At 39.4% G+C, this 24,656-nt stretch overlaps 1 protein-coding gene across 2 annotated transcripts in view; it reads left to right on the top strand.

Moving 5' to 3' along the window:
* The window catches only part of vldlr (very low density lipoprotein receptor), an 85,820-nt gene that overhangs the window by 28,632 nt on the left and 32,532 nt on the right, over positions 1 to 24,656 (top strand). For both annotated transcript variants that reach the window (XM_084746652.1, XM_084746651.1), the window contains exons 4-9: positions 7,033 to 7,155; positions 10,635 to 10,843; positions 15,758 to 15,920; positions 17,476 to 17,598; positions 19,005 to 19,127; positions 24,075 to 24,194. In XM_084746652.1, the coding sequence (XP_084602778.1) occupies positions 7,033 to 7,155; positions 10,635 to 10,843; positions 15,758 to 15,920; positions 17,476 to 17,598; positions 19,005 to 19,127; positions 24,075 to 24,194 (861 nt within the window). The remainder of the gene's footprint in view (positions 1 to 7,032; positions 7,156 to 10,634; positions 10,844 to 15,757; positions 15,921 to 17,475; positions 17,599 to 19,004; positions 19,128 to 24,074; positions 24,195 to 24,656) is intronic.

Raw genomic sequence — 24,656 nt, 5'->3', positions numbered from 1 at the left:
ATTTTCCTTAAGGAAAACTGTGTAATGCTTATGGCTGATGACCTTTCAAGTTGGCTTGGCAACCAGCTGCATTAAAAAAACATTTTTGACCGTAAGAGTGCATAGTAAAGACTTCCTGCTGTGTCTACCAGCATCTCAGTGTTGCAGAAATGCAGTGAGGCACTTGAAAGCAGTGAGGGAGACTCCCCTGTGAGCAGCCCTGTCAAATAAATAAGTTGTTTAAATAGAACTAAGGAGTGCTGCTGCGCTTTAAATGGTATAACTGTGATGTGAGGTTTTGCAGAGGTGCTCGTTGTAGATAAGCGATGATGGAAAGTGTTTATACTAATGTCACCGTTTAATGAGAATCCCTAGTCTCTGCTGCCGTCACTGTGCCGATGTAAAGACAAACGGACTTCGGTGTCTCCTCAGGTACAGAGATAAACATCAGAGGAGAGATGAAGGCGCTTCATCAAACACTTGTTGGTTTGATATTCACTGTGCTTCCTGAAATCTTCCTGAATGCTAGAAGCATTTTTTGTAAGTCAACTGAAGAAAGATAGGAAATTCCTCTTTCATCAGTGGTACTGGAACTAAATACTGAACCTCAGGTCTATTCCCAACTGAAACCAGCATCGGTGGAGGACAAAGAAGAAAGGCTTGCTGGAGGGTTGATGAAACATTTAGCACATTTTTCCCACATCTTAGCAGTAGAAAAGACTAAACTGTCAGCAGCTGTTTATCAAACCCATTTCTTTAATGGTGTTTTTCTAGGTACTAAAGCTTTATAGTGCACCAAGGCAACATATATAAATCTTTATCATCTGAATAAGTTGACAGCATTTTGAAAATCCACAGTTAAAGCCTCAGCAGTACACAGTAGAAAAGATGGGAATTACTCTAGACCTCAAAATTCCTCTGATTACTGACAAAGGATGAACAGAGGTCCTGGTTCTGACAACTAGGGCTGCCCCCCGACTAAAGATTTTCCTCGTCAACCAGCAGTCATCAGTTCAAGTCATGACCTGTTTATTCCACTGGGCACTTCATGTCTTTGCCACAGTTTTGATCCATCCTTCACACTGCTGCATTTCCCACCAGCAGTATTTCAGAAGTGGAGCATTTTACCCACCTGATTCTGTTGACTTTTGTAAATTGACCAGATTGTCTATGCCGTGTCTTTGTCTGACTTGCTGCCTGCTCAATCTGCTCTGTGCAGCTTGACGAGGCATTTGTCAAAAATAGACATTTGTGCATATTTGAAGTCGAGGAGAGCAGAGGGAAGCTTCTAGGACACGCTGAGACGCTGCTGGTGTAATCGCAAGCATTGTGTACAACGGTTGCAGTGAGGTCTGGTGGACATGGCATAGTTGCAACGTGATGCAGCCATGCCCAGTGGAATAAATCCGTTAGTGAGTCAATTAGTCGACCTTTATTTATTGTCATAACAGTATTTTCGCAAGCCCTTAGCTGACAGACTTTAGACTGGACCTACTTTGTGTGGAAGTGCCCAATGATACACACTACAGCTGCCATGATTAATAGGTTAGTCGATTGAAAGAAAATGATTCAACTATTTTGATAAGTGATTATTTCATTTTTTTAAAGCAAAAATGTCAAACATTTACTGATTTCAGCCTTTTATTTGGGAGGGTGTGTTGCTTTTCTTTGTCATTTATGTTAGTAGATAGTAAATAGTAGTAAAAGTAAACGGAAAAGTTTTAGGGTTTTAAAATGTTGGGGGATGGCTTGATACCATTTTTTCACTGCAACCCTGAGTGTCTGCCAGTACAATCCAATATTGTTTAGTTTCCTTCTCCAGTTTCCTTCTCTTAATACATAGCCTACAACATGACTCACTTATTCTGCTTCCTCAATTTAATTTTTTTCTCACGCAAAACTTTGAGTGGTATTTTTGATTTGTCAGCACCATTCAAACATTATAATTAAAATAAATTTTGTATTACTTGTGATTTGCTTGCAATTTTTACCTTTACTTTTTAGCATTTAAATGATAGTTTAGGCTGATGGATTATATCAGATTACACTAATTAAAATCATTTTTGCAGCACACCAATAGAGAGAACTGCTTCTGAACAAAAACAGTGGGGTGGAATATTTACTAATATTAAAGGTCTTGGGTTTATTTTTGGGAAGAGCCTAGCTGGAGTTTTGTTGCGTGAAATTGAACATGACTTTTCACTGAACAAATACAAAAATGACAGAACCAAATTTTTAGCCAGGGATTGAATATTAAGTTGAACCTGCAGGTTCATCTCAGTGTTTGTGAAGTGATATTTGCCAGGTCAGCAGAGGGTTTCAGGTGTGTGATAGGGTTTTACTCCATCTTTCAGTTTTCACAGAGCCATCCTCTGCTTTTGCTGCAGTGTGTCAACACCGCAGGTTCAGTGCACGCACCTGAAAACAATACAAAAATAAGTTCTTTACCCCTGGCAGAAAAGAAAACAACACTTCATCTTAGTCGGGGCAAATCCCTCCTGCTCTCTTGGATGGGGATCTGTGGTGCGATGCTGCCAAAGTGAGAGCGGTGCAGTTTGGGGAGTCATTAAAGCACTGGAGTTATTCAAAGCCGTTGGCTGTGTGGTGTTGCCAAGACCTTCCCAATTTTTTGCAGTATTAGAAATAAAAAACAAAATGTGTACGGTGCCCAAAAAAGCAGCTCCTAGATAAACCTAGAGTGGAAAATAGAAATACTTTTTTACATCTTTATTTTAATGTTACATTAATATCCCAGAGGATGGATGGAGCTTTGTTTCATCCCAGTGTGTGTTTCTCAAAACCCTGTATTTTGCTTGAAAATCCCTGTCTTCTTTTATCTTGATTTTATGTTGAGACGATGTCCTTAGTATGATCCACGCTTTGTGACACAAGACTCGGTCATTCACCTGCTGTGAGACACTGGGATAACAGTCCTGAAGGGACAGACCTGATTCCACTGTTACTTTTAAAAAAGTGTCTGTTTTTGCTGTAACTAACCATGAAACCATAATGCGCCCATGGAGTGGATTTAACTGTCAAACTAGATAGGATGCAGTGCAACAGTGTGCAGCATATCTGTAGCAGAGTGCATCAGAATAATCCACTGAAGCACCTACCAGCACACAAAATGAGGACCAGTCACCAGCTGGTAAGATATCCAAGTGGCTGGTAGATGTGTTTCACTGACTAGCCATTGATGGTTATCTATTAAATGACAATATGGCAAAATGGCTAGTTAATGTTCAAAATGCACCGAATGTTATTTTGTGCCCTGGCTGCTTCACTGACCATCATGTACACCTGAGTGAGTATCACAAGGCTCATCTCTATTTTTTTATATGGGTGGTCTATTTTTTTCCCTCTATATGTTGTTGTGCAGCTCTCAAATAGGTTAAAAAAATGTCTGACACTTTATGACTGTGCAAACCTTTTTCAGTTAATTATCCTGAGAACATTTGTACAACTGTCTCATACTTATGCCTTTTTACATTTGAACCCATGTTTTTCACTTTTACATTGGAGAAATTCCCTGCTGAGAAATTAAATGGCTTACTGTCCTGCTGCGCCATTTGATCTCCTACTCTGTAGAGTTTGTGCCATCAGGCTGTTCTTGTCTCGACTAAATGCTACAATCTCTCTGCGCATGTTTCCACTTGCACGTGGGCAAAGTGTGTCGGTCAACTGAAGGTCTTGAACCAGCGTTCCTGTGTGTGTGTCTGTGTGTGTGTGTGTGTGTGTGTGTGTGTGTGTGTGTGTGTGTGTGTGTGTGTGTGTGCGTGTGCGTGTGCGTGTGTGCGTGTGCTGTTAAGTTCCATTCATAGCTGCAGTGGTGTACGTGCAAGTCAACCCAACTACTATAGCTGTTACATCACTGTACTGTTTGACCAGCTGTTGCACATGACTTGGCAGCAGGGAATGGAATCTTAAAGTGTGTGACTGTGTGTGCGTCTGCCAGTTTCTGTGTGAAGGTGCAGTGGTTCTGTTGACGTCACATTTTTTTTTTTGTTTTTGCGTCAGTGTTGAATTAAGGAAGCAAACTACAGTTTCTTGTCACTTTGTCATTGATTAAATAGACAACCAGGATGTCAGAGTCCTCCATTAATGCTCAAGTTACAGCATGCGTTTCAGTTGGCCATCTGGGTTTTGTTTACACTGGTTCACACTGTTGCTGTCAGGTGAAAATCTTTGTCTTAAGTGCTGACTTTTCTGGGAATGTAACCAAAAACAAAAAACAGCTGCAATTTCAAATAGACCACAGTGTGCAATTATTCAAATGGATAAATTGGGAGAAGTCCTAAATATCTTTTAAGCCTAACATGTATTGAATGCATCTCAGCCCTTAAAAACACTTTAAAATGAGGTCAGTACAGATTAAAAAGTAGATTTAAAGCAAACAGTTTACTGATTACCAATGTGTGTTTTTTTCCCCTTTTGTGTGGGTAAACAAAGAAGAAAAAGATGTTGCTGTACAGCTCTATACCACTAACCCTGTGTAGATATGATAGGATTGCTGTCAGGGCAAAAATGAGCACCAGCCACAAGACAAATGTCAATGTAAGAATATGCAAGTTTCAGATTAGATATGCTTCACCACCAACCAAAAAAAGACTATGCTAATCTAGATTTGTTATCTTGCTGTTACCTGATCCAGCATGTTAGGCTGTATTATTGGCATTTCTGATACCAATATCAGAAAAAACCTACCAAGACCAGACCAAAATGTATGTGTGCCATTAATAAAGAAGCTGAAAGTGGGCATTGAATGCTTAGTTAATTACCTTTGATGCATTGGGCGGGTAGTTACACTTATTTGTTTGGGGGCTTTAAAACATGTTTTTATTCCTTGAACTAAGGTGTTGGTTGTAATCCTACTGAGAGATCAGATTGGCGCCACAGGGAACATTTTCAAATGATTCTCAGCCAATTAATCATTGAATTGGCAAACTTAGGGTTGTGACCTTAATTTCATCAAGGAACATGTATGGAGAATAGATCACTGCAAGATCAATAAAGTTGGAGACAGAATATGTCTGAGGCAGAGAAAGCAGTGTGTACTGTCATACAATAAGTTGAGTTGTGTCGCTGTTGTTGATACTCACCACCTTAACACAGAACTGGATTTTACAAATATGGTGGCATATTGTCACCTGGCATATCAACAAAACTACATATTCATAGTCAATAGTTCACGCATCTGTAGGAGCCACTTTTCAGTTTACCTCCATCTACTGCTCCACTGAGCAGTTCTTATCACAGTACAGTCTGTTTTTATGTGCACACTGCTCGTTATCGCCCCTGCACAATGGAAGATCGCAGGGATAAGAGGAAAACCAAGTCTTGAAGTGGAGGTTTATTGGAAACTGTGGGGCGAATATGTATGCTGAGTGGTGAAGTGGTTCCTGATGGTGCAAGAGGATCTTGAGTCACATTTTAAGCTGGAGTTTACTCTCCAGGTTACTGATATTAAAAACGGATGTGTTCCTTATCTGGGCTGAATATCAAGTTGTTACAGTTTTAATTCACAAAGACAAATGAGTATTTGAAAAAACAAAAAGTGTTACAAATATTGATTAAAATCAAGCTGAACAGGAGAACTTGCTTAATAGTGGTGACTACATTATAAATGGTGAGATGGGTGCAAAAGTATCAAGATATTTACACTATTGACTTGAAAAAATATTGCTATATAAATATGTTTTTCTAGAGTTGTTGATGTTCCAGCAGCTGGGTTATATAACAGCTTGCAGTTTTCTGGCTGTCTGGGCATTAAGTTAACAGAGGTGAGGACTGTGTGGTCACCATCTCACCTCCAGCTAAACGCCTTTTTTTGACAGGTAACTTGTAGCTCAACATCACCATCTCTCTGCCAAAAGCTGTTCACTGTTTCCAACGCAAGAAAAAGTTATGCTGTGACCTTGTTTCGTCCTCCTGTTATTTTTGTCCCTGCTGTCAAGGGGGAAATGCTTATACGTCTGCATAAGTGTCACACATTTAACAACTTAGGTATGTTTCTTTTAAGCACATGTGAACAGTAAATCCCAAGCTTGATCTCTGCAGTAAATTGGAATTGGTAATGAAAGCTAAAGTATTGAATGTGGCCTTGAAGTCCCAAATATGCAGATGAAATAGATATCAGAGATATGGCTGTAAGCTCCTAAAATGTTTAATACAGGTGCAGCCACGCAGTGAAGTTTATACTTTAAGAATAAAGCAGTGTCTCAGCAACAGGCAGACATGTTAAACAAAACGATGTATAGGCGACAGTAAGGTTTGTAAGGTCATGTATTTGAGTGATTAACTCCTGGCAAAGACTTAAGTGAAAGGCCCAACCTGGACCAGAAGATGTTGGCGGCAATTCATTTTTTTTTTTTTGTCCATTTTTTGGCCACAGCACCATGTCCACTCAATTTTACACTTCTAATAGGTCATTAAATAAATATATGTGTCTCTTAAATGCATTTTCTTCTGCCAAAAGCACCAGTGACAGGTTAGTTTTCTTCAAGGGACAGTTCAACCCCAAATGTCTCAGACCTGTAGTGCCATTTATCCATCTAGATTGTTTTGGTGTGCACTGCAGAGTTTTGGCGTTGTCAACCGTAGAGATGTCTGCCTTCGAATATAATGCACAGACCTTGTTGCGAGCATTTTCATGTAGGAACTGTGTTCTCTTTACCATCTGCAAACTGTATCACTGTACAGAAGGTAGCATGCATCTACTCATGGATGAGAGGCTCATGACGGCGTGGGATGCAAACATTAATGGCATCCTCTTCTGCTGACCTGTAACATGAGCACCACTGAGCTGTGTGGTGGTACAGTTGAAGTACGTTCACAACAAGTATTATCTCGAGTGACTGGGTCATGATTTCTTCAAAGAGACGTTGCTGTCTTAGTTTTTTTGGCGTTTTTTTTGGCACTTTTAGCAACACAACACATATCCAAAACTTTGCAAATCACACCAAAAAAATCTTTATGGCATTGGTATGAATCACAGAAAACGGAGCACAAATAATAGCTGCACTGTTGATGGTGTATTTGTTTTTGTCCCTGCAGACATGAGGACGTGTCGTGTGAACGAGTTTAGCTGCGGAGCGGGCTCCACTCAGTGTATCCCCATCTTCTGGAAGTGTGACGGAGAGAAGGACTGTGACAATGGAGAGGATGAGGTCAACTGTGGTAGGTGGACATATACACATTAACCTGGGAGGGACGCTTGCCCTCACGTCGGCCTCAGCATTTAGAGCGATCATTTTCAGTTAGTGCACTACATGTTGGAATTAACTAATTCTAATCCAGGAGAGAACTAACATGATTTCAAACATTTATGTAGATTTTGTAGTCATGTAGTCATGTAGGACAGAAAGAGAATGATAAATCTCTTTAAGCTGAATAGAGTGATTTGAACTGCAGGCAACATGTCTGTCCTGCTTAATTTATTACTAGGCAGTTGCTGTCAAATGACACAATGAGTAAATGCAGTGGTCAGGCCCATGATTAGCCATGTTTACAGTAAGGCTGGTGCCTTTTACAGTTTATATCCATCTAACTTTGATGTTTCTGGAGTGCTTTATAATTAACATGTCAAAGTTGCTGTCAAGAACAACCAGATCCATTATTCACACCCTGCTGTGGCTTTTTCATTTGTCCAGATCATGTCATGAAATTGCCCTTGACTGAAAAGGACTTGAAAGCAGACTTATGATGACTTACAGTGTGGTCACAAGATACTTTCTCACCTTGAATTCACAAGGATCACCTAAACACACCTTTAAACAACTGACCCTGCCTATTATCACCAAGGATTATGAGATACTGACAGCTGCAAAAATTGTATCCTGCAAGTTTGAGCATAACAAGGCCACATTTCTTTGACTCTCTGTGATATTGTCTTTGTTTCTTAAATGCAGACATCATAGGATGTTGCCTTATGAATTAGAATGCAAACACAAAGTTGTTGCAGCAACCTAACTTCCCTGTAGCACCTTACTCACTGAATGATTAAATCAATCTGGACTCTAATGAAAATCTCCTTACAGCTGCAGCTGTGCTTTATACCCTTCGGCCTGATTCATAATATGCAGGGACAGGCAACTTTCTGCAGAAAACACAAGACTGTTATGGCTTTATGAATAGAAATTTTCTGGAGTGATCCAAGTGCTACTTAAGTGTAACAGCTGACGTCTTGTATGCACTCAAGTACTGCAACTTTTTCATGGGTGTGTGTTTCAATTCTCATCCTGCAGCTGTTTATCCTAAGTTCTGTGTGGCATAAACACACAAACAGCTTTTTGTGCAGAGCACGAAGATCTGTCTGGGCAAATTGTAAACTAAAATAATTGGATCTGACAGAAAACGCAGAAGCTGCTTGTAGCATGCTGGTAAATTTTATCCATCCATCCAGTTTCTGCTACTCACCCTGGGCTAAGTCACTGTGGCAGTAGGCTAAGAAATGTAGTCCAGATTAGAGCTGCACAATATATCGTTTGAGCATCATCATTGCAATGTCCGTATGCGCAATAGTCACATTGCAGGTCCTGCGATGTAGGAGGCAAATTAACTACACGTGTTCTCATCTAATTTCAAGGGTACCTGACACACACTGCATGCAGCGATCCACCAATCACAATCGTTCTTAATCAGTTTGCCAAAGCAGACCACGCCCCTGCATATGGAGTGAGTCGCAAGATCAGTGCAGATTAATTGTCCACAAGATGGCAGCAGTGCAGTATAACATAAAGTGCTATTCAAATCATTTGGTTGAAAATTCCTGTATTTTTTCATATCGCAATATATATCGCAGGGTTAAAAAAATCACAATGTCAGTTTTTTCCAATATCGTGCAGCCCTAGTCCAGATCCTTACCCCAACAAGGTTTTCCACCTCCCCCTGGGGGATCCTGATGCTTATATAAATTCAAAGTGTGATGCAAGTGTCTATCAGCTGATACTAATGCTATGGATAATATGTGCATCATGATCTACATTTCATCCAACACTGCAACAGCAGGTCACACTGGTTTGTACCATCCTCTCACTGCTAAGATGCTAATCAGAGAAATGAGCTCCGTAACGGGAGGAAACATTTAATTGTCTTGTTTGATTGCATTAAATCTGTGGCCCTGTTCTTGAACTCTCTGTTGCAAGATGTTTTACTGCAGTGTCGTTTGGTGCATGTTTTCAGGCAGTAACTTCAGAACCCGGCTACCTGTTAAAGGGAACTGCCAGTTGTGCATGTAAATCAAAATCTTACGATGAGCCTCATATATTCTCTCATCCTTCAGTTATGTACGACTTCCACCCTCCTACCATTTAAACCAGTGGTATCTTTTATTAAGGAAAGCAGGGGATTGCAAACATGGCTCAGTCATGGTCTCAATCTATCTGGTATGACACTTGCAATGTGGCAATACGGCTATATCCACACTGCCAAAAATATGTGGGCATCATAAATAAAATGCCAAAACCATAGGCATTTTTCCACTGGTTGATATCCAACTGAAGTGTGCTGTGCATCAGTGAACTAAAGCTTGGGGTTGTGCATGATTCTTCTGATGAACAGTTGCTCCTCGAGTTAGTGTTGCTACCAAGAAAGGTGATTTTTATTTTCTCCAGCAATCAACAGTCCTTTTTTGTGAATTCTGTGTGGCCTGACGCTTCACAGCTGAGCTGTTGACATTTCCACTTCACACTACCAGCAGTTCTCCTGTACTTGGTCGTGTCTAGATGGAAACCCTAGATTTGTGAACACTCTGGAGATTTATAGAGTTGTTTCCTCCCTGTGCACGTTATATAAACTATGTTTTATAATGTGACAAGGCTGTGATTAAGATTTACTTTGTGGGGACAAAAACGGTTAGGGAAAGATAATGGTTTGGATTAAAATGATCAGTCTAGTGAGATTTTTTGCAGGTTCTGTGTTATGATCTAGACACAACTCCTTTGCCTGCTGTTTCAGTGGGCAGACAATTCTGGTATGGAAGTGTTACAGATGCCTTTTTTTATAATTAAGATGTCTTTGTTTACCTAGTACAAAAGGGTGATAATACACAAAACAACATACCAAAAAATCTGCTAAATTGTCATTTTAAACATCAATATCAGTGTATCCTTAACAGTTGTACTACAAATCTTGTTGGGCAGAAAAGTGACTGTCATTGTCTTTGAAAAATGTCATCTTATAGCTGCATCGCTGAGCTATAGTACAACACATTCTACTGACAATGACTGTCAATGAAGAGTGCATTTTCGTAGCAGGATTTTATGCATCTTTTAACAAAGAGGATGGCTGAGTCAGCTGAGCCACCTGATAAAAAGGAGTGTCTGTATACTTTTGGATACACAGTGATGCCAACCTTATGTCCCCTGATTAATGCAGCAGCAGAAAGTTCTAATTATATAGTGGTACTGTGATGTCCCTGTGTGAACTATTGTAACACAACCCATAAATTCAAAGAATCCAGTGGGCAGGCAGCAGCAGTTGAAAGCCTGTGCCTCAGTCCTGGTGAGTATGAATGGATCAGTTTCTATTTGGAAAGTCAAACTAACTCTAGAAAAACAACAGATTGGATATTGATGTTGGATGTTGTGGATGTTGTTGTAGATGTTGATGTCTCTCAGCATTCTCACATTCTCTTCTTCTCCCCTAACTGCCTCCAGGTAATATCACTTGCGCCCCAAATGAGTTCACGTGTGCCAGCGGTCGCTGCATCTCCCGAAACTTTGTGTGTAACGGCGAGGATGACTGTGGCGACGGCTCTGATGAGGTTGAGTGTGCTCCATCCTCCTGCGGTCCCAGCGAGTTCCAGTGTGGAAACTCATCATGCATCCCCGTCAGCTGGGTGTGCGACGATGACGTCGACTGCCAGGTAAGACAGAAATGCAACAACAACACACATTCACTCACACTGATGTACTGTCACATAATTAAGTGAAATATATGAATCCTGAATACAAGTTATGGACAAAATTAATTGAAAGGATTACATTGGTGCACCTTCAGAGGACAGAGACAGAAGCAGGAATTTGTCTATATTTTCACTTGACCTGGATATGGTCCTTTTGGATCATAGCCATGCCCTTTTATTTCAATCATGTAATTATTAATGGCAGAAGGATTGATTGGATGTTGACCGCAAACTACTAATTACACTGGCATAGAAAAATATGTGGGAGTGGCTGTCACTGATGTATAGTGATTCATATTAGACATGTATTACTGCAATTCAAAGTACTGCCGTTCCCCAATTAAAACCTCTTGAGATGTTCTTGTCAGCAGACCTGCTCTATGACCAGTGTGGACTGATGACATTCTTATTCTTTTACAGATAAGTAATTATTTTCTTATCCAATCAGAACCTCAGAGTGTGCATTTTAAACAGAACCAGTCCTGGCTATTTAGTGCCTTGAAGTCTGTAATGTAAAGACAGTAGCCGGCATAATTGTGTCTTCTTTGTAATATTGCTAGTACATTTAAAAGTGGATGCAAAAGAACCCACCAAACCTAAGAAAGATCACTCTAGTTGAAAATAAAGTTCTCACAGAGGGTGTTTTACTCAATAAGTTGACCTTTGATAATTTATTTGTTTGTGTATAACATATATAAAATAATGGTGTTGTGTTACATTTTTATGGATGTATGCTTGTATATCTATATTAAGAGAAATCTGTATTCTATAAAACAAATAGGAAAAATTATCTAATTGCACTTACTTTGACTGATATTGCAATATTAGAGGTAAGGGTTATTTTACATTATTATTCTTATTTTGATTGGAAAAATATGTAAAAATGACTATGGTGTTTTGTTTGTTTTGTTTTGTTTTTTCCAGGAATCTCTACCAAATGTTTTTAAGTCTATAGAATCTGGTTTGTAGGACAGGACATCTTTGCTGCATAACATTAATTAATTTACAAGTGTTTTGACACACATTTTGCCTTTAACAAATATTGTACCTCCTGCAATTTGAAAATTGTGGAATAGGTATAGGTATAACTATTTTGTATGTCAGTTTTACATTAATGAGAGTTCAAATAAATTGCGTTTTCTCATCAAATGAGTGTCTGTTCATGAGTCGTAAGAAACCATTAATAATCTTTTCAAAGGAGTAGATGTTTATAACTGTGATATTGAACAAAATATTAATGAAGTCTTTCAAAGCAGTGTAAATATAAGCATGTTATCCTTAAAACAAAATCCCACTGACAGACAATTGACAGTTATAAACAGATGATCAGCGTATAGTGGAGGACTTGTCGACACTTGCCTGCCTGTCTCTGCAGTGTCTGGGAAAGAGGGGGGGGGGGGGGACCAACTTCCTTAAACCATAAATGTACTCATTTTTATACTCTACATATTGCTCATTTTATGATAAAATAAATGAACTGAAAAGTAAGTTTTTAGAAGTTTGAAAAGACATGTCATGGGTAGTTTTGCTGAAGGTTCAATTTAAGGTTGAGACTCAAGTTGTGGTCACAGCTAAGGCACAGCAAACATGTAGTTCATAAGGTTACTTTAAGTTTGGCTCTAAATATCCTCAATCTGAATTCCAACATGGGGCGTTTAGTGTGGCAGAAGAACAGTCGGTGTATCTCCCCTAATGGATCAGAGAAAGTAAATTTGACCCTTATCTCTGATGACATCTGTTTCACCAGCCAAACCAATCAGTGTGGTGAATCAATCAGGGTGTTTTTTATGTGTATGTATGTGTGTGACAGCTACTTTCATTGGCTACTGTTCTCCAAACTTTATTTGAAATACAAAACCATAAAAATTGAAAACACTGGTCAGGAAGATGAAAATACTCAATAGCTCTTAAATGCTACTACGAATGCAATGCAATGGTTTATAGGGTATGACAACTTGTAAAACTGAGGTTAGGTCTTGAAGAAAGATGTTAGTATCACTCTCTCTCTGGTTGGGAGTTTATCCACTTGGCAGCACATACAAACCCACAAACCCTCTCCTTCTCATTTTCTAAGTAGATTTAGCCTCACTATAATGAACTGGCCAGAATGATCTCCCCAGGGTGCACACACATTCACCGGTCCTGCAAGTTCAATTTTCACAACACCCTGTGGTTATTGACCTGCCTCATACACATGCACACGGTCACACACACGCACACACACACATAGTGACTTTGACACTCCTAACACGTTTTTCACACCCGGCAGAACAAGTTCCACTGAGTCGGCGATTTGCTGCCTACCTGTTAATTGGCTGTGTGGTTATCACTGTGACGGCCTCGCAGGGGGAAAAAAAAAAAAGATGCAAACGCTCACACCCACAAATATTTAAACCGCCGTGTTCAAAAGGAAGGTCATTGTTATTCCCTTTCTCACACCCAGCCAGTCCTGCGTCAGTGTTAACGGTTATGGGGTTTCACACACACATTCTCACACTCCATTAATCTGCTCCCACATGAGTCAGTGACTTTCTGAGATGATGAAAGTGTGAGAAACACTTCCTGCTGCTCCTCTTGATCCCATTCTGTCTGATTGCCCAGTTTAAATTCTAATTAAAGTGGAAATCATCTATGAGATCTGAGTCCCCGTGTAATTTCTGCCCTGCACATCTCCCAGATCACCTGTCAACCTGTCGGTGGGTCATGGTGTGTCTTTGCTTGGATTCTCTTTTGAAAGCTGACGTCTGTGCAAAACCTGGGAAATTATGGAAATGTCTGATATTGTGTTTAAAGGCTGTTCAATAGTCTTAAAGGACATTTATCATATATATAGCTTAAAAAACAGAAATGATCTCAAGCTCTTGAATTCAACCTAAAGTAACATGCTACACACTGTAGCACAGTAGATCTACTTCCTGGTCAACATGTTGGCTGACTTGCTTGTGGTATTCTTGTATACTTGCAGGTTTCTTGGCTTCTGTGCATGCTAGAGAAGAAGTACCAAATTGCTAGGAGGTGGTGTGTGTCTGCAGATTTCCCAGTTTCAAAACGAAAATGACAAGATACATCCCCAACAGTTTTCATCAGCTACCTTTATATGATACTGTAAATAGACTCCAGTGGTGGCTGATTGCTCTCCAGCTGCTATGTAGTTTGGTAGCTGCAAGGATTTCCAGTGCACTACTTTCTGTGTTAAGTGTTCTGAGATGAGCTGTTGAATTAAAGTAAAGCTGTAGGTGGTTTGTACTCCTTGCAAGTCTTTCTTGCAGAAGTCTTGTTTCCCAAATGTCAACAAGGGAAGGGGTGAGTGAAATGTTATTCTAACCAATAGCATGGAAAATCATTGAAAGATATCAGGCACCCTGGTATTTTTCTAAGGAATAGTAGAATCTAAAATGTTTTAACTTAGAATGAAGCCTTTATATCTACAGAGGGAGTGGGTACTCTTCCACGGAGGCTGCCGTGTTGCAAGGCTTGAGTACTGACCTCTGTACTTTGAAATAATTCAGTCAGTATCATTCAGAGTACCAGTTCACATTAAATCAGTCAGTGTCAAATTTCCATACCTGGGAGTGCATCTCGGTATAAGAGTATCTCAGAGAATAAAGAAGAGAAAAAGAGGGAGTAGTTTTAGAGTGAGCAGCAGTTTGCTACAGTTCACAGAGCGGAGTGAAGTGAGTCCAGGCAACAGTAAGACGAAAGCAGCCACACATGTGGTTAAACTTTTCAAAGCTCAGCACAGAACACTCTGTGGAGCATATGTAATGTGAAATGCAAAGCTGGTGAGGGCACAGTGTGTGAAATGTATTAGTATGTCTGAAACCTTAGTATAAAACCAATTTTTGAGAATTGTAGACTATTAATGGTGAAATGTTAGCGTGTGCAAGCACAGCAGTGGCCACACCATAACAGGAGGGAAATCATGTGCGCTTCCTCTGCGACACAAACAACAGGTTTGCTCTGGTGACAGATGGACAGATTGCTGGTTGTGGATGGGTTCGAGAGGAGAGAGGGATAGATTTTACTTTTGTGCGGTGTGTGATATGCTTTAAATAAAATATCTGAAAGAAATAACAATGTTCAAATTGAGAAGTGTAGACTTATTTTTAACAAAGGAAATTTCATGTTTATTACCGAGGGAGTAAAGCACAGAAAAAAGGCACTGCTGGGTATCAGTACCTCAGTTCAAATGTGAACAGTACCCAGACCTACATGCACCACCATGTTTCTACAGTAGACCAGAACTGACAAACAGTGGCTCTAGAGAGGGTCTTTCATTGTCTTTTTTCTTTTTTTGAGTTTTGCAGCCACAGTAGGTTCCTCTGCATGCTTGGAAGGGAGAGTAAGACCAAGTGTTTGCAATCTGCAAGCTCACCTCTAGATATCACTAAATCCTATAAGACACTGTATAGTTTGTACCAAAAAGGGTTATGTTAGACTTGTTTTGAAAAATCCCTACTCTTATGCTGCACCTTTTTTGTAATTTTTTATCATTTCTATGGTTATGTTTTGTCCCCCAGATTTCCAGATCAAAACATCACATGCTTTATGAGTTTAAAATTGTTCTTGTTTTTTTTATTCCAACTCATCTTTAAAAGTCTTAAGTTAAATTGCAGGCTCCCTGCCAAGAAATGAGTACAAGAGAGTGTGGATATCAGTTTGTGAAAGCTTTTAGATTTGCTGCTTGCTTTGCTTGCTGAGTGTTGGCTAAAACACAGTGGAACAAAACCAGCCTTCTCATTAACATCATCATATTATCTTTAAAATTACAAGTGGCATCAGTTTCCCCATCAAAAGAAAGAAATCGTGAGTGTAGCTTTTCAGGCGAGGCATGATTCACTCCTCTCTGAAACATCTGCTCTCTGTCCCCTGCAGGACCAGTCAGATGAGTCTCCGTCTCGTTGTGGCCGTCACCCGACGCCGCCGGCCAAGTGTTCGTCCAGTGAGATGCAGTGCCGCTCTGGAGAGTGTATTCACAAGAAGTGGAGGTGTGATGGAGACCCTGACTGCAAGGACGGCAGTGATGAAGCTAACTGTCGTATGTACACACCAGCTGTCATTAACATATTCAAGTATTTTAACAACATAACAATGTATGTTTTTTCTGTCACCATGGCAGGCTGGTTGGTTTGTTCTTTATTACAACTGTGTTAATATGTGTTGATCTTCCTTTTACTTAAGAATGCCAAGATAAGTGAACAAGTCAGTGATGGACATGTGTTTGTCAGATGAGTTTGGGACTTTTGGGATGTGATTACAGTTGCAACTAATGATTATTTTGTCACTTAATCTGTCAGTTATTTTCTTGATTAATCGATTAGTTGTTTGATCTATCAAAACTTATGATCAGTGTTTCCCAAAGCACAGGATGATGACCGAAAATGCCTTATGTCATGACAGTTTTACTGTCGGAGAGAGTAATGAAACCAGAAAATATATGCATTTAGGAAAATGGAATCAGAAATTTTTGACTCTTTTTTTCTTACAAATAATTCAAACCAATTCATCAATTATCCAAATAGCTGGTCATTAATTTTAAAGGTTGCAACTTATCAATTATTCAGTGCAGCCCTAGATAATGTCACATGGGCCATAAATAAAAGAGATGTAGAACTGACAAATAAAAACAGATAAACTTCTGTACCATCCACAAGCATCCAGCATTGTAACCTGTACATAATTTGTTATATGAATTTATTGATTTTTCAAATGAACAGTGAAAAAAATGCAGATTTTGTCCTCAAGAAAAAGATCAGTATTGGAGGTGGAGTTAAGGAGTTTCATTTCCAAAGAGGATGAATAAAGTATCTATCTTCAGAAATTTTTACTTTGGAATAATCAGCTGAAGAAATTAAGTAGTCGATATTTGGGGGGAAAAGAACAGCGTGAGCATTGATCCATTTGCTGTGTTCTCATTCCTTTCATTTCACATTAATTACTTGATAATTCATCCTCAATCATCCACTTGTCCAGTTATCTCCATATTAATTCATGCAGTGATCAGGATACAACCAGCAATGTCATCACAAATCCCTAGAACCCAGGGTGGCATTTCCGATTTGTTTATATCCATGTAACGGTCCAACAACCCCAAATATATCCAATTTACAATTACATGAAACAGAAATGCAGCAACTCTTCTTAACTGGCAAACTGGAACCAAAGAATGTGTGTTTGTTTTTTTTAATTGATAACTGTGTTTTTGCTGGTAATGTGTTCTTCAGCCTGTGCAGTTGTTGCTGCAAAACACATTAGTTAACCCACAAGATTCCACCATGTGCAAGAGAGGTGACCCAGGGTCAGATTATCATCATTATCATCTTTTTTTTCAAATTTACCTTCTATACACTTTATATCTTACTTTATATTTAATAGTCTATTCTCATACTGTGTACACACACATGCATGCACACAAAACTTGCCCCCCAGCAAACCTTTCGTTCCACAGGAAACACTGGATAAATTACTTAAGTGATAATGTTGAATTTTAAAGTTGATGTCAATCCATTTTCTGCTGATCAGTTATTTGATACATTGATCTTTCAGCTCTACTTTCATGCGTACCTCAGGTGTGTGTTTGTGTGTCTTGGCAGCTGTACGCACCTGTGGACCGGATCAGTTCAAATGTGATGATGGAAACTGTATCCTGGGCAGCAGACAGTGTAACGGCCTCAGAGACTGCAGTGACGGATCAGACGAAGTCAACTGCAAAAACAGTATGTGCTGTTTGTGTCTGTGTGAGTGTGTACGTGCACAGCTTTAGAAATGACTCAGGGCATCATCAAATGAAAAGACATTATTTATCTGTTTTTTTTAAGCGTGTGTGTGTGTGTTACAGTTTTTACATTCCACCTCAGGCTGTCCTAAGGTTTAGGAGCTGCATGTATTTGTGTGTTTTGTCAGTGTAGATGCTGTGTGCATGTAAATGGTCTTTACACATTTTCTAGGTGTGTTTTACAAAGAACGAAAAAAAGAGAATCCACCTCAGGTTGTGCTCAGGTACCAAAGCAGCGTGTTTAGAGAACAATCAAACAGTGTCACAATCCACTTGAGGCTGTACTAATTGCGCCATTTTATTTTGTGTGCTCTTTTAGAAGATAAATGTACCAAAGAGAACAAAAATACCAAATCTCCTGGTTTGTTTTTGCTCTAGTACTATAAAACATGGCTTTGAAAACAGACTTTAAAGAGTGACAAGTTCAGCAGATTCTCGCTCACACTGCTCAAAGAGAGATTGTTGTCACCGTTTGTTTTGAACATTCAGCTGCCTTTTTAGTTACTTGAGGTTTTAATCCCGACTGAAGGCTTATGCTCCTTAAAGAACTGAGAAGAGCTTTCCAGAACTGAATACAGCAATGTTCTTTAATTACAACTTAATATTTTTTCACACATTCAATCCTGTAGATAGTCTTCTGTTTCACCAGCTAAAGTTCATATGGAGTTAACAGGTCAGCAGTATATGCCACATAGAAGTGCTGTACATCATCTGAAAGCTGGGAAGCTGAGGAGTAATACCAGATGCCCAACTAAAAGACATTTTTAACAGCAGCCATAATAATATGTTTCAGGACGCCAGTATGCAGGAATATTTAAATACACCATTTTTAAACTAACAATTTCTCCATGCAAAAAACTGCATGAAGTTAGCATTAATGTTTGTAAAAGTGAGACTTTTGGGTCCCATAACCTTTAAAAATGGTCATGTCAGTTTTTCCTCTCTCCAAGGTTTTGTTTAACTTTGGAGGATTATTTAGCCCCCCCCTCCTGAGAAGCTAATATAGATGGTTCCGATTGATGCCTTAGGACATCTAGTTACAAATGATAGTAATATCTTTATTCTAACCATTACCTTTTCAACTCAGCTACCATTAATGTCTTTCATAGGCTGTAGCAGGTTCAGTTTTAAGAACAGAGCTTTATTGTAAATGTGTTTTAGCTCAGCTTTGTATAAAGACTGGAAGCAGGGGGAATGGTTTACATGGCTCTATACAAAGACAGGAGAACAACTGTAAAAGAAAAGTTGTATCCTGATAGGCATAGAAGGTGTTGTATGTAAATATTGCAGAATGTTATATATAAGCACAAATTGCTCTTCATCTGTAAAATTCTTACCTCTCCACAGTGACTCAGTGTAACGGGCCAGAGAAGTTCAAGTGTCGCAGCGGGGAGTGTATCGAGATGAGCAAAGTGTGCAACAAAGCCCGAGACTGTCCTGACTGGAGCGACGAACCCATCAAGGAATGCAGTAAGTGAAAGAAAAATGATTTGATTCTCTAGTCATTAGGGATGTACACGATTATTTGACTAGTCAATTAAATGCCACACTCAATAGTCACCAGAAATGCTAGTCAGTTAAATTATTTATGAATATTTATTAACTTGCAACATTGGTCACTGTTACCTGTGTGTTACGCAGCTGCAAGCCATGAGCTGGGGTTGCAGCCCAGGGCAGACAACAGCTCTCCTTGCTAAAGCCTTTATCAGTAAAGAGGGAGAGACAGCTTGTAAAACCAGTGTAGTTTGGCAGTATTTTGATCTAGAGAATGAAAATAAAGGTTGTTTGTAAGCTGTATCAGAATAAAGTGTCACATTCAGCATAGACATGTGGACACTGCAAGTAGAGCAGGCTAATGTTAGCCACACTGTGTGGTAGTTGATGTCGCCGCAGACGCCGTGATCCTGCTCAGTCTGAAATGTTAGTATTTATTTGTTTATTTATTTTAGCATTTAGTGAGTTGCTGTCATGTTTTTTAGGATAAATTGCAATATTCATGATGATGCGTACAGTGAAAATAAGCTGAGTTTATCGTCCAAACATTATTTAGCTGAAACCTCAGAATCGCAGCAGCTGAAAAAACTCATTTGCACATTAGTGTTACTTAAATGTTGACAATCCTTCTGTCAATTCAGCAGCAACAGAATCCATAAAGACTCTAAAAACTCTAATTCCGTACAAACATTTTGGATTTCATGATAGCTGTGCAGTTTAGAAGGAGCAGACTGTGGGGATGAGAAGTGAACTGTTTCAAAAGTTAAGATTTCTCATCAAGATATGTGCTGGTTGGTGGCTCAGATACACACCGACTCCCAACACTGCTGATTCAAGTATATTGTGTGTATGATGGTATTTCAGCTGTTAGTGAAGGAACTACCTGGTGTGTTGCTTCCCGTTTGCAGCAGCATCCTGGTAAACCTTCAACACATGTATTAATACTTAGACTGTACACTGTTTAGTTGCCTGTCCTTTACCACATAATGTTAATGGTTAGCTAATGTTAGCTCGTGAGTTAGCTGTTAATGTAACAAAATGTGGCAAAAATGTAACCTACATTTGGGAGAGTGGGAGTATCTTATGCTACTGTTCAGCATGACAGAGGGACTGGGAAAAGTTTGTTTATCTGTGTCCCATGTAGTTTTAAATAAGCAAATCTGAAACTTCAAAACAGCCAATTCAAAACAGGGTATGCCAAAATGGCAGTTAGTTTTAGAAGGGGCATTATGGCCACGCTTTGGGTAATCCATGGCACTGCCCTTTTGGCTGTGGTATAATTCCTGCCCTGGTATTATAATAGATTTACATGCTTTACATGTTTGAGCAATTTCTTGACAAACCGTCTAAAGCAGTGAGAGTGTGAGTCACACTGGAGTCTTGTAATAACAGTGAGGTTACCAGGTTCAGTATCATTGTGCACTACTGGAGCTTACATAAATGAGGAAGGAAATAACTGAAGTAATTCAGAGTGGCATGCCTTCACAGGAAAGCTTGATTTTAAGACAAACAGAAGCAGGTGACACTTTAGAGGATTATTAATATATTGCTGTATATTAGCAACTGCACTACTGGAGCTTACATAAATGAGGAAGGAAATAACTGAAGTAATTCAGAGTGGCATGCCTTCACAGGAAAGCTTGATTTTAAGACAAACAGAAGCAGGTGACACTTTAGAGGATTATTAATATATTGCTGTATATTAGCAACTGCATGTCACAACACACAAGGATTAAACATGTTTGATTTTTTTTATTAATTATGTGTGAATATTTGCACTATAATCTGTGTAAATGTGATGATATTGCAGAGTGAGTTGTGATCAACCCACGGTGTGTTTGTCTAGTGTAATCTGCAAATGTCATTTGTTAAGTCTTTTAGGGCTTCCTCAGCAGGCAGCTCTAAATGTCAGTGACATGAAAAAAATGTTTGAACTAGAGATATTTGAATTTGAGTTCCCAGAATGCTGATTCTGTAGTACATTCAGGGTTCAATGTTTCTTTTCACTTGCCTGGTCGAGCAACTGGGTCAGAAATCTACTTGCCTAAAGTCAATTTTTGCTTTCCCCCATTAAAAATGGTTTTATTTATTAGCATAATAAATACAACAAAGGCTAAAGTTAATTTTCATGTTTAAGGGCTGCAGTATCTATAAAATGTCAGAGTTCAAGGTGATATCTTCATTTATGTTGTTTCAGTCCAAAACCCAAAGATATTCAGTTTGTTTTGATAAGAGATTTCCTGCTTTTCTCCATTTATTATCACAGTTTCATACTTAAATTCTTTTTTATCACTTGCCCAGTCAGGCAAGTGAATTGCCAGATTTAATGACCCAACATGGCATTTTTACTTGCCTTGGGCAAGTCTTGTTGTTGAGTCCTGACATTGATGCTTTACACCAAGTCAAACCAAAGCAAAGAAGCTCCAACATTTCGATTTCTCTGGACAGGTCACTCAGTCACTGTTCTGAAGACAAATTGCTTTTCAGTAAGTTCACGTCTTTTCCTGTGGGCAGGAAAGTGTCCATGACTTGACTTTGCTCTCTGTTGCACATGGATTTAGGTTGATAAAGAGTGGGTATTTACATAAACCCTGCCTCATGCAGTGTGAATAGGTCTGTGGTTCAGAGTGAGAAAATGAATAGTGCATCTAAATAATTCTCTTTCATGGATCAAAGAACTCAGCCAAAAGTGATTATGCTCTCCACACGCAGAATACTAAACATCTGAATCTGAATTGTATGACAGTTCAGTCAAAAAAAGATTGGCATGTCATGTTATATGATCAATTTAATGGATCAAAGAACAAAAATCTGAAAATTATTCCTTTTTAATTTTCAGTGTAGAGTTGTATAATTGGTGATGAGCTGAATAATCCTGTTTCATGCACTGCCTGCTTTGTTGAATTGAGAGAGAGGAACTTCTTTTATTCTGTTTTTATCAAAGATCATGGTCAGTAGAGTTTTTTTTTTTTTTTGTTGCAGAGTTAAATAGTACATCTTTGTAAAAGAACTTGCTGCTACCTGGGCAAAAGTTAAAGGTCTATTCTTTTTTCATTAGAGAACTCAGTTGAAAGCTAAATGTGTTTGTAACATACTGAGGTGCTCATTACTGCCCGAGTTACAGTATTTTCTGTCCACCTCACAGGATTGGGTAGTGTTAATTTTAAAAGTAACTTACCACACTACAAGATTACTGCCATTAAAAGCAAAGTTACAGGCACCCCTATAGCTCAGTTGGTAGGGTGTGCGCACCATGTGTTGAGGCTATCGGTCCTCTGTAGTGGCTGCCAGTTCAATTCCTGCCTGTAGCACATTTGCTGCATGTCATCCCCTCTCTCTCTCCCCCTTTCCTGTCATATTTTCAGCTGTCCTATCTGAATAAAGGCAAAAAGTTGTATTATTTAAAGTAAATGTAGGTTAATGGAAATTGGGGGTACTTTGGCTGCCGACAATCTGACAATGAACTGAGCAAAGGCACATTACACGGCTGTCTGTATGAAAACAATAAAACACAGGCTTGTACAGCCTACACTCCATGTTTTCAACATGCAATTAATGAACCAGTTAGCTTCTCAAAGCCCATACCTTCATTAAACTAAAACTAACACCATGTTTTCAAATCACATAGTCACCAAACCAGCGGTTCTCTATGGTTAACTCTTTTATTACACAGAGAGGTTTTCAAAACGTGTGCCGGAAAGTCTGTTCCTCTGACGAGACTTCCATGGCTAAAAAGCAGCCTCACCATAGGTGAACTGGATTGTGTTGGAGTATTGACTCAAAGACAGATTTGATCATGGGGAATCTGTTCAATACATCCATCTCAAGACCCAACATGAGATACTTCACAATAAATGTGTCTGTTGGGATCTTAGTCCAGTGGTCCCTAAACTTTTTCTGGCATGTCCCCCCTTCAGAGGCTGAAAAAGGTTCACGCCACCCCACCAGCACACCATTATTTACATGTCATTAATGATAACTGAGGAAGCAACTGATAAAAAAGGATTCAAGTTGAATTTTAGTGAAATAAAGGTCAGCACGGTAGCACCAGCAAACTGTGTTGGATTGTTTCCCCTACATAAATCATATTTATTCACCTTTGTTTCACTGTATCTCCCCTGGTCATCCATGACCCCCCCCCCACACACACACACAGGGGGGCCAACCCTCCAATTTTGAACCACTGCCTTATGCTGTCTGTCCTCTCTGTCAAATGCAAAAATGTCACCCACAGACCCATGAACTGTGTGTACTTGAAAGAAACTGTACTGTGTACAGAAAGAGTGGGATAATTAGTTCGGGTGGCCAAAAAGATCTTTGTTTTACAGGGTGTTTGGACTCTGTGACAGGATGAGAAGCTCCGACATCTGGAGGCCGTCAGCAAGCTAGACTTGGTTAACACAAAATGGAGTAAACTGCCAAGTCATGCTCTGCACTCTGCTGTTCGGAAATGTTAATGAGCATAATCAGGTTGCACCTGTCCCGGTTTACAGTGCTGTCTGAACTACACGAATGCAGCAGTAAATACTCTGCTGTGGCATTAAAATACAGCTGATCAGGAGTGCTAACACCTGCAAACAGCCTTTTAACTGCTGAACCTTACACACTAAATCAGGTGCACAAAATGGCATCACAAACTGTAATCTATTATAATACTTCAGGGTTAAAGTTGGCATATTGGTCCATAACCTCAACATCAGTTTGAATCCAGACTGTGATTTTTGCCTCCATTTTACTGCTTGTCTAAACTCTTGATGCTTAGATGAAAGCAAAAATCTCAGATGTTCCATTTCACAGCTTTGGACCGACAGCATTTCCAGCAGAATGTAAAATCATATCAAAAGTTTGTGTCTTGCTTGCATGATAACAATCCTAGATATTACAGCTTTGACAAACCCTGTTTGTTTCCTTCATGTGCTTCAGATCTAAACGAATGTCTGCTGAACAACGGTGGCTGCTCTCACATCTGCAAAGACATGGTGATTGGTTTCGAGTGTGACTGCACACCTGGACTTCAGCTCATAGATCACAAGACCTGCGGAGGTAGGTGACCTTTACATTAGAGCTGTGACTGACAGCTGTAAAAATTTGTGCTCCTACTTTATTATTTTTTTAATTGGATTTTGTCAAAACAATACATGACTTTCATAGTGAGCATTGTTGTTTAAGGTAGCATCAATCAAACCTGCCCCATCGACCTCACCAATAGATGAAGCCGTTTTTCAGATATCATTTTATGACTTAAAAGTTTTGGACCTGACCTGACATGTCAAAAGAGCACCAGAAGATGAACGGACCATGTCTGAATAGCCTCTAAAATGCAGAGTCCCCACACACAGAAGAGAGATGCGCCAACTAAAGAGCAGTTATACACACCTTTTTTTTTCTTCATTTCACTTCACGCTTTCAATTTGCATTTTAAAATAACATTTGTCCCCTCTGATGTTGACGAAACACCACACGTTCAGAGCTGATAGTCGATTTGGATTCTTGACTCACCCGGTG

The sequence above is a fragment of the Lutjanus erythropterus genome, chromosome 20, assembly GCF_056507025.1.
Source record: "Lutjanus erythropterus isolate fLutEry1 chromosome 20, fLutEry1.hap2, whole genome shotgun sequence".
NCBI lineage: Eukaryota > Metazoa > Chordata > Actinopteri > Lutjaniformes > Lutjanidae > Lutjanus > Lutjanus erythropterus.
Note: the sequence above shows the minus strand (reverse complement) of the source record. Positions and strands in the feature narration are given on the sequence as shown.